At 45.1% G+C, this 10762-nt stretch overlaps 1 protein-coding gene across 2 annotated transcripts; it reads left to right on the forward strand.

The window, feature by feature from the left end:
• The first annotated feature begins 572 nt into the window (after positions 1-572).
• LOC108515834 (amyloid beta A4 precursor protein-binding family B member 1-interacting protein-like) lies at positions 573-9821 on the forward strand. 2 transcript variants are annotated; one of them, XM_017853002.1, is made up of 5 exons: positions 573-1633; positions 3258-4314; positions 5754-5953; positions 6914-7017; positions 9362-9821. In XM_017853002.1, exons 3-5 carry the CDS (start codon positions 5917-5919, stop codon positions 9755-9757), a joined length of 537 nt encoding a protein of 178 aa, XP_017708491.1. In that variant the 5' UTR covers positions 573-1633; positions 3258-4314; positions 5754-5916; the 3' UTR covers positions 9758-9821. The 2 variants fall into 2 exon arrangements, with proteins under 2 accessions (XP_017708491.1, XP_017708493.1); XM_017853004.1 differs by lacking the exons at positions 573-1633; positions 3258-4314 and having other exon boundaries at positions 5409-5953.
• The last annotated feature ends 941 nt before the right edge of the window (positions 9822-10762 follow it).

The raw sequence follows: 10762 nt of genomic DNA on the forward strand, positions 1-10762 counted from the left end.
GGTGGAAGCTGTCCTGCAGCTCTTGAGATCCACAAAGTGGAGGTGGTAGTAGTGCAGGACCTCAACACTGCTTTGGAGCCAGCGAGGGTCCTGACGCAGCACATTTGGCCAACCAGAGACACCGAAAGGTAGGAGTTGACGGATACCGTTTAATTCAGGAGCTCCTCTGGTATTGTTGGCCCAAGGTTCCCCCCAGAACATCCCAAAGCCTCAGTTTTCTCATCTATAAAAATGTGAATTGTCATGAGGCTTCCATAGAGGTAAATGATGAAAACCATGGCAAAAAATGTTTGGTAATTTAAAAGGTTTTCCTAATGAGGCTTTCTATAAGGTAACGTGTGTAAAAATCTGATGACAATACCTATAATTTTAGGTCACTGTAACCTCTGCCCTCCTGGGTTCAAGCAATTCTCTTGCCGACCTCCGGAGTATGTGGATTACAGGCATGGTCATCAGGCCCAACTAATTTTTCTTTTAGAGAGACAGGGTGTTCACCCATTTGGTCAGGCTGGTCTCAAACTCCTGGCATCAGGTCATTCTGCCTCACCTTGATTTCCCTAAGTACTGGATTACAGCGCTGTGAGCACCATCCCCGGCCAAAACTTTGGTTTCTTGATCAACAATCCTGTTTCTAAGGAGATGCTTGTGTTCTAAATATGCAGATTCCAAGTCATTTCCAAGAAGAAGGGAAGGACTGCAAGGCAACCTGGGAGGGAGTTTAGGATTTTTCTGAGGCCATGAAAGCCATTGAAATTCATACATAAGACAGTAGAGAAAGGGAATGCACATGTCTTGATCCCTCCATGTACTGGGTATATCTTGGTCTTCATTAAGTTTGCACCACCTTTGGCATCAGAGACAAGTGGATTTGAATCCAAGTTCCAACACTCATTAGGATGTGATCGTGAATGTGTTTTTAACTCCTCTGAGCCTCACTTTGCTTATCTATAAAAGATGGGATTCTTATGAGGCTTCCATAAGGTAAATGAGTAAAAATTTGGGTGGGCAAAATGCCTGTAATTTAAAAGATAGGGTTGTTATGAGGCTTCGATAAGGTAAGTGTGTAAAAACCTGGACACAATGCCTGTCATTTTGTAAGTGTTAAATATATAGAGAAGGATTATTTTTCTCTCATTTAATTTTCAGAGCAAGTTTATAAAATGGTGTTACTCATATTTTTGAGATAATGAAAGCAAGGATCACAAAGATTAAATGAGTCACCTTAGTCACAAAGCAGTTCACAATACATTTAGTGGGTAATTGCCAGCTAAAAGTAGCAGTGATGATCACATTTAAAATCTTGTATTATGTGTTGCTTTTCTCTTACATAAGCCTCTTTTTTTGTTCAAGGCATAGATTCTAAGTTGCTGTATCAAAATGATCACTAGAAAACTGTGATATACTTTGTCTATAATTTTTAGAAAATGTATTCTATTACTCTTGTTCATTTGATTGAATATGTGTGTTATTTTCAAAAAATGTAAATGGAATATGTGTGGATTTAATATATATGTGTATATATATATGTGAAATATGATTTGACATTATAGTGTAGGTGTAGCTCATGGCAATGTGTTTTTCTGACAGCAGCTGCAGAAATCTGTCATTTTTCTTGTTTGTAAAAATCTCAGAGGTTATGGGGGAAAGAGGGTTCTTTGAACCCCATACAGTACATGAGGCAGATTTGGTTTCAGTAATTTTAGCATCATTCATCGTAAGGTGATGATCCCTAGGAATTTCTTCACAGTGAGAAACCTGAAAAGTCCCAGCAGCCAGCAGTGAATGAAAGGTGGGGCGGGGCTGCTGGCAGAGTGGGGCCTTCCCAGCCATGTGCAAGTCCTTTCAAGTTCCAAGTCTGTGGGGAAGCATGCAGGGGATTCTGGACCTGATTGTTTCCTAGAACCTGGATCCATTCTGGTTGGCAGGGCAACTGGCCTTCACTTGGTGGTCTTTAGTGGGTGCCCTCACTTTTTGCCTTCAGTTAGTGCCCTCAGTTGGTTCCCTCCATTGTTTCTCTTTACTTCATGGTCTTCAGTTGTTGGGCAGTGGTGGCAGGAGGATGAATCCGTTTGTGCTCTCTCCTTCCCTAGTCACAGCTCTCAGGCTTGTTGCCTCCAGGCCCTTCTAAAATAAACCAGACAGGTTGGCAGGGTTTTTTTTAACAGACAAGCCAGCTCAGGGTACAGGGGTAACACGGGGTACCAGATGCTAGTGCAGTGCCACCCCATGGCCCAGGGCTGCCGGCGCAAGCCGTGCTTTGGGAAGGAAGAGGCGATAGGTGTTGAGCCCTGCAGCCTTGGGGACAAGCGAAGACCCAAGCTACCCCAGAAGAGCAGGGGTGCCACATGGGGACCACACTGAACTGTAGCATGTGCACCAAAGCCAGCCCCAGTCAGGACTGGCACAAGGGTTCTGCAGAGCCAGCCTGTGTCTCTGACATCTACGAGGGTGCAGACAGCGAAGGCACAGGCTGTGATCAACAGGACCAGAGGGACATGCTGTCCCCCAATGTCCTCCGCAAGTGGGGCCACCTCAGGGTGTGGTGGGTGATGTTGTACTGCAACTCTGGGATCCACGAGGTGGAGGTGGCTGCAGCGCCGGACTCCACTGCTTTGGAGTCAGCCCAATCGCATTTGGGAGCCAGCAAGGGACCTGACAGCAGGACCACGTTGGCCACCAGAAGACGTCCAAAGGTAGGGAGGCAACAGGTACTGCTTAAGTTCAGAAGATCCTCTCGCCATTGCTGGCCCAAGGTTCCCCCAGAGACATCCAAAGCCTCAGTTTTCTCATCTATAAAAGACATGATTGTTTTGAGGTTTTCATAAGGTAAGTGTGTAAAAACCATGGCAAAATGCTTGTAATTTAAAAGAGAGCGTTTCTTTCAGGCTTCTATAAGGTAAGTGTGTAAAAATCTGGACACAATACCTATAATTTTTTAAGTGTTCAGTATACGGAGAAGGAGGATTATTTTTTCTCATCTGATTTTCAGAGCAAGTTTATAAAATTGGTGATACTCATATTTCTTAAACAATCTAACCAGTGATCAGAAAGAATAAATAGATCACCAAGGTCACAAAGCAGTTCACAATGCGTTCACTGGGTAATTTCTAGTTAAAAGTGGCAATGATTGAAAACTTTGTATTATGTTGTGGTTTTCTCTTACATAATCCTCTTGGTGTTTTGAAACCACAGATTGTAAGTGGCACTACCAAAGCGATCATTAGAAAANTCATTTTCTTGTTTGTAAAATCTCAGAGGTTATGGGGGAAAGAGAGTTATTTGAATCCCAGACAGTACATGAGGCAGATTTGGTTTCAGTAATTTTAGCATCATTCATCGTAAGGTGATGATCCCTAGGAACTTCTTCACAGTGAGCAGCATGAAAGTTTCTAGCAGCCAGTTATAAATGAAAGGTGGGGGAGGTCCGCTGGCAGGGCGGGGCCTTGTGAGCCTGGTGCTTGAGCTCTCAGTTCCAAGCTAGGGGGACACATGCAAAGGATTCTGGACCTGAGTGTTTCCACTAACCAGTATGTGGTCTGGTTGGCAGGGCCACTGGCCTTCAGTGGATGCCCTCATTGGTTGCCTTCAGTTAGTGCCCTCAGTTGGTACCCTCAGTTGTTTCTCCTTGTTGGTGCTCTTCAGTTGGTGGTCCTAGTTGGTGGTCTTCAGTTGTTGGGCAGTGGTGGCAGGAGGATGAATCCGTTTGTGCTCTCTTCTCCCCCAGTAACAGGTCTCAGGTGTATTGCATTCAGGCCATTCTAAAATAAACTGGAGAGGTTGGCAGGTTTTTTTTAGCAGACAAGTCAGCTCAGGGTACAGATGCAGGCTGCTAGTGCAATGCTGCCCCATGGCCCAGGGCTGCCCGTGGCAGTAATGCTTTTGCCAGGAAGAGGCAATAGGTGTTCACCTATGCAGACTCGGGAGCAAGCCAAGGCCCATGCTGTCCGAGAACAGCAGGGTCCCTTGTGGTCCACACTGAACTGTCGAATATTCACCAAAGCCAGACCCAATCAGGGCTGGCACAAGGGTTCTCAACAGCCAGCTTCTGACTCTGACATCTACGAGTGTCCAGACAGCAAAGACGCAGGCCGCGACATACAGGAGCAGAGGTGCCTAGAACACACTGTTGCCCAATGCCAGCCATAAGCGGGGCTATCTCAGGGTGCGTGAGTGAAATCGTCCTGCATCTCAGAGATCCACAAGGTGGAGGTGGCAGTAGTGCTGGATTCCACTGCTTTGGAGCCTGCCCAGTCGAATTTGGGAGCCAGCGAGGGTCCTGACAGCAGCACATTGGCCACCAGAAGACACCCAAAGGTAGGGAGGTGGCAGATACTGCTTAAGTTCAGGAGCTCCTCTGGCCGTTGCTGACCCAAGGTTCCCCCAGAGGCATCCACAGCCTGGGGCTCCTTCCTCCTGCCCGGCGTTTGCTTTCCTATGCCCAGGCCCCAAGCAGGAGGACTGGCTCTGCCTCGAGTCCTCACCCCTCTTCTTTCCCTGCTGCTTCCAGCTGGTTTCTTACTTTCCCACTACATACCCCAATGCTCAGTTCTATTTCCTCTTCTTCTTCCCCCAGGCTGGCTGAAAACTAAGTTTCAAAATACAAAACATATGCTAGAGATTTCATTGCTGAAGACAAAATGTCTGACAGCTTTTCTATTTAAACTCTGATTGTTCTCTTCATTTCTTTAAACATTAGAATAATTAAGTCTCATGATAGATGTGCTTTTGTAACTTGAAAGTATGACAGTAAATTTTCACAATTTAAAATTTCTTCTAAATTTTTCTTTTCATAAATTTTTGGCAAACAGGTAGTATTTAGTTACTTGAGTAACTCCTTTAGTGGTGATTTGTGAGATTTTGGTGCACCGATCACCCAAGCAGTACACATGGAATACAATTTGTAGTCTCTTAACTTTCTCCCCCTTCCCACCATTTCCCCCTGAGTATCATCCTTTTATTTGAGACTGAGTCTCATTGTGTCACCAAGGCTGGAATGCTATGTCACGATGTCAGCTCGCTGCAACCCTTGGTTCCCAAGTTCATGTGATCCTCCTGCTTCAGCTTCCCGAGTGGCAGGGATTAGAGGTGTGGGTCACGATGCCTGACTAAATTTTTTAATTGTTTTTTTTGTTGTTGGTTTGTTTTTGTTTTGTTTTGTTTTTTTGAGACAAGAGTCTCACTCTGTCACCCAGGCTGGAGTGCAATGGCGTGATCTCGGCTCACTGCAAGCTCTGCCTCCCAGGTTCACACCATTCCCGTGCCTCAGCCTCCCAAGTCGCTGGGACTACAGGTGCCCGCCACCTCGCCTGGCAAATTTTGTGTATTTTTAATAGAGATGGGGTTTCATCCCAGGATGATCTCGATCTCCTGACCTCGTGATCCGCCTGCCTCGGCCTCCCAAAGTGCTGGGATTACAGGTGTGAGCCACCATGCCTGGCCAATTTTTTGTATTTTTAGCAGTTAGTGGATTTCATCAAATTGGCCAGTCTGTTCTTGAACTCCTGACCTCAAGTGATCCACCTGTCTCGGCCTCCCCTAGGGCTGGGAATACAGGAATGAGCCAGCAGAACCCAACCAACGTTCCCCACCCACTTTTTTTTTTCTAATGTCCTGAAGTCATTCTTTGAGTTGTCTTGTAAATTAATGGGTTACTCAAATTACTGGAAAACTAGTTGAAGAAATAAACAGGCAGTTTGTGAATATTAGACAGAACAGTGGTGCCAAGCATGGCTAAAGCATCTCTGCATTCACAGGGAGAGGAGCTGAAGACCTTCTGGTGTGGGCTGGGCTACAATTCACTTGCAGGAGAAACAGCCCGGATGTGGAGAGGTGGCCATCCTTGGCGGGATCCTTTCTAAAGAGCCAAGAAATCAACATAGAGCTTCTTCTATCTGATTCTCTAACTGCAGACCTTCCATGAGTCAAGCTTTGTGTCAAAAGGACAAATTAAAAGGCAAGAAAATAAAATCATAATACCAGGACTGTTGGGGAAAACGAAACAAACAAAAACCCACATCTAATTCCAGATTAGTTCAGGGACCCGCACATTTTGTCCAAATTTGTGTCTGTTGTTTCTGTGTCCGATGTACCCTTTGTTGTTGTTGTTATTGTTATCTGTTTTCGTTTTGTTGTTTTGTTTCGTTTTTGTTGTTGAGACTGAGTCTCGCCCTGTCGCCAGGCTGGAGAGCAGTGGTGTGATCTCAGCTCACTGCAAGCTCCGCCTCCCACGTTCACGCCATTCTCCTGCCTCAGCCTCCTGAGTAGCTGGAACCACAGGCACTCGCCACCACCCCCGGCTAATTTTTGTATTTTTAGTAGAGACGGGGTTCACCATGTTGGCCAGAATGGTCTCAATCTCTTGACCTCGTGATCTGCTCGCCTCGGCCTCCCGAAGTGCAGGGATTACAGGCGTGAGCCACCGCACCCAGCCCAATATACTCTTTGTCCAAGACAATGTTCGAAAGTTGTTCCTGTACTCAGCACAGTATGAAACTAGATAAATACATTTTAGAGAAATCAACAATACAATTTATTTGAAAGAAAATTGGTTTTTCAAGGTTTATTCTTCAATTATCAAAAGGTTTTCAAAGGTAAAACATACTATTCCTGTTCATGATCCCAGTTAATCCAGACCCTCCTCTGTGGGCTTTATCAAATACCGCACTCACCTTCCTGAATCTTCTGCTGAATCTCCTATAAAGTTTTGTCACAGAACCTCAGATTTTTCGTAAGGTTTTGTGTACCATGCCATGCCTGTGAATTGCTTTCTTTTTATTTTTTATTTTTGTAAGAAGTAGCCAGCAAGTATCTTTCTTTGCTTTAGAGATGTAAACTGCTTTGTATTTTCAGATTAACTTTCAAGAATGTTGAAAATGCTTTGCTCGCTTTTCTTTTCTGGCTTCCTCCCTCTCAGGACCTATAAATGGCACCACCCAGCCCAATGGACAGATGCCCCAGGCTGCACATTCTGTCAGTGCTGTTCTCCAAGAGGCCCAGACACACACTGAAACATCCAAGGTAAAACCAGCAAGCAGCTGCATACATTCCACACAGCCGTCCCCCAAAGCCCATGTTCTCAACCATTCGCATTGTTCCAATAACTGCTCTTTTAAAAAGAGAAAACAGGCTGGGTACGGTGGCTCACGCCTGTAATCCCAGCACTTTGGGAGGCCGAAGCAGGATAATTGCTTGAGCTTCAGAGTTCCAGACCAGCCTGGGCAACAGAACCAGGGCTCATCTCTACAAGAAATAAAAAAATTACCCAGGCTTGGTGGCGTGCACCCGTGGTCCTAGCTACTTGGGTGGCTGAGGTGTTTGAATGGCTTGAGCTTAGTATTTCAAGGCTGCAGTGAGCTGTGATCGCACCACTGCACCCCAGCCTACATGATAAAGACCTTGTCTTAAAAAAAGAAATGAATATAAAAAGGGTTACACTAAAAATGTGCATTTTCTATTGTCCCCACTAGTGTCCTACATATATCCCCAGGGTGATGAAGGAGAAGATACGTTGTAAAATGATAGCCAGTAGGGATGACATCCTCCACAACATTTTTTCAACCAAATAGATCAATGAGGATTCACTTAAATCTATCTTAAAATCATAGCTAATAATTATGATTTAGTTACTAATCTAGTTCAAAACCTCTCAGTTGACTGTATAAATTCTGTTGAATATTTCTCATGTGTGAGTCAAAACAACCTTAAATAACTGACAACAGCATGTCACCCAGCTAGGACAGGCAGGGTGCTTCACTTTAGCAATTTATTATTTTCATTATTTCTATAATGCCAATCGAAGGAAAGCATTTAAAAATGCTAAAATAAATAAAAGAATCCCAGAATAGAAATCACTTAACTATATGTGAACATCAATACCCAAGCTGTCTCTTCAGAAATTTTTTAAAAAGAAAATGTACATTGCCAGTTAATTAGCTTATCATGCTAAGTAAATAAACTAAAATAGAAACTAAATCAGAAGGCACTGTTAGAAAAAAAAAAACTTCCAAATTTAATCTTCAGTGGTAAGAGGTTATTAAGCAGAGGAAGAAATAAACTGGAAACCTGATGAAATGTAAATTGGAATGATAATTGTCACTAAAACAGAGGGATTCAATCCAGCTGCCTGGGGATGTTTCATTATATACATACAAATTATCCTTATCTATTCGAGTACTGGCAGAGGAAGGGCTATGTCTCTATAAGACTTCAGCCAAATTTGGCGTTCTGGTTTCTACCAATAGCGCACTGGTGATTTTTCTTTTCAGAACTCATATATGTATCTCATTTGATCTCATCACAATCTGAGACACATGTCATAATAGGGACTACGGGGCTCATTTTATACCCGGTGAACCAGCCAACTTTCATGCAGTAGAGAAAAGGTAAAGTGTCTGGGTGAGGTGGCTCACACCTGTAATTCCAGCACTTTGGGAGGCCAAGGTGGGCAGATCACTTGAGCCCAGGAGTTGGAGACAAGTCTGAGCAACATGGCAAAAAACCATCTCTACAACAAATACAAAACTTAGCTGGGCATGGTGGCACATGCTTGTTATCCCAGCTATTCAGGAGGCTGAGGCATGAGGATCACTGAGCCCTAGAGTCAGAAGTTGCAGTGAGTTGAGCTTGTGCCACTGCACTCCGGCCTGGGTGACACAGCGAGATCCTGTCAAAAAAAAAAAAAAAAAAAAAAAAAAAAAAAACAAGGCGCAGTGGCTCATGCCTGTAATCCCAGCATTTTGGGAAGCAGAGGCAGGCAGATCATGAGGTCTGGGGTTCGAGACCAGTCTGACCAACATGGTGAAACCTCATCTCTACTAAAAATACAATAATTAGCAGGACGTGGTAGCCAGCTCATGTAGTCCCAGCTACTTGGGAGGCTGAGGCAGGAGAATCACTTGAACCCAGGGAGTGGAGGTTGCAGTGAACCAAGATGGCACCACTGCATTCCAGCCTGGGCAACAGAGCAAGACTCCGTCTCAATAATAATAATAATAATAATAATAATAATAATAAAGGCCATTGAGAGTCATTTCCCTATTCCAGAGCAAAGATGAGCTCACGAACAACCAGGGCTCTCAGTGACTGAGGGACGGAGGCTCCCCAGTGGGCAGACAGAGACTCACCTATCTATGGCATGGTCCTGTCCACTGGGGCTGTTTTGTCAAGAATAAGGAATGCTACCCAGGGGACTGAGGTGGGAGCATTCGCTTGAGCTCTGGAGGTCGAGGCTACAGTGAGCCCAGATTGCGCCACTGCACTCAGCCTGGGTGACAGAGTGAGACCCTGTGTCCATTAATTAATCACAATAAATTAAAATTTCAAAAATTTTAAAATAATGAATGCTGCTGTCACTGGGTTGCAGGATAGGAAGCCAGCCCTCGGGAACCACCAGGAGCCAGGAGCACCCCCGGCCCCACATGGCCCCAAGTCCACCCTGCCCCCCACTCTGGTGCAGAGGTCCTGGGACACCATCTGCAGCCCCGTCACGCCCCGCAAGGCCAAGAGCACTGACGGCGGGGGTTTCCCCGCCCCGCCCGACGACTTCCTGCCCACTGCCACGGCTGCCTCCACTGGACGACACAGAGCTGCCGCCACACCCGCTGGAGGATCCAGAGCTCCTGCCACCGCCCGTGGACTTCATGGAGCCGCCCGCCCCCGGACTTCGTGCCCGCTCCCCCAGCGGTCGTCAAGAGGCCTCCTATGCCCCACCCTCCCAACAGGCGCGGAGCTTCAATGTTCAGAACCAACACATGAATAAAACAAATGAATAAATGTTAAACGTTCTTCCTACTGTATTTATACAAAGATTACCGGGTCAGTAGATCTGGAGGTCAACACTATAATTAAAAATAGCTTTCACCATCCCATGCCGCCTTAAGTCTTGGTGACCTTAGATTTTCATCTCTACCTCTGCGACCTTCAGAATTTTCAGGAAAATTGAGAGAGGAAAATGAGAAAACATGACAAGCAGAGCCTGTTCCCTTGCTCTGAGATTCCCGTTGCTTGACTGATTGGAGCCCTGGACACAGGCTGTTTTGGTTTTGCTTCTTTAATGCTTGAATAACAGTAATTTTAAAAAATAGTTATTCAGATAATTTTTGAATTCTCTGTTATTACAGCGCTGTAAGTATCCTGTAAATAAGAATGTAGGGCCAGGTAAAAGCAATCTTATTGATGTATATTTCAGTCTGGAATGTCTTCCCTCAGAGATACATTTAGTGCCCAGTTTATCCTAGGCTCTTGTTACCTGTATCTCTTCTCTTTCAAATTGGGTTCTGATGGGCTAAAAGGCTATTTTCTTAAAATTAAGGAAGGTAATTAATGGTACGTTTTAATATTTGGGGAAGAGTAAGCTGTAGATCATGCTGTCTCAATCCATGGGCTCCTGCAGCCCAGGACAACTTCGAATGCTGCCCGACAAATATTAAAACATTATGAGCTCTTGGCAGGGCACGGTGGCTCACACCTGTAATCCCAGCACTATTGGGAGGCCAAGGCTGGCAGATCACTTGAGGTCAGGAGTTCAAGACCAGCCTGGCCAACACGGCAAAACCCTATCTGTGCTAAAAATACAAAAATGAGCCAGGCACAGTGAGCATGCCTGTAATCCCAGCAACTCCAGAGGCTGAGGTGGGAGAATCCTTTGAACTCAGGAGGTGGAGGCTGCAGTGAGCTGAGATCTTGCTACTGCACTCAATCCTGGACGACAGGGCAAGACTCACTCTTAAAAAAATTATGAGATATTTTTGCATTTTTTTTTTTA

Source organism: Rhinopithecus bieti, unplaced genomic scaffold (assembly GCF_001698545.2).
Source record: "Rhinopithecus bieti isolate Rb0 unplaced genomic scaffold, ASM169854v2 scaffold_36166, whole genome shotgun sequence".
Lineage (NCBI taxonomy): Eukaryota > Metazoa > Chordata > Mammalia > Primates > Cercopithecidae > Rhinopithecus > Rhinopithecus bieti.

Coding starts and splice junctions, on each gene's coding strand:
- LOC108515834 (XM_017853002.1), top strand. CDS start 5,917: ATGAGTCAAGCTTTGTGTCAAAAGGACAAATTAAAAG. Junction 5,954..6,913: donor TCAAAAGGACAAATTAAAAG/GCAAGAAAATAA, acceptor CCTCCCTCTCAG/GACCTATAAATGGCACCACC. Junction 7,018..9,361: donor CACACACTGAAACATCCAAG/GTAAAACCAGCA, acceptor ACTGGGTTGCAG/GATAGGAAGCCAGCCCTCGG.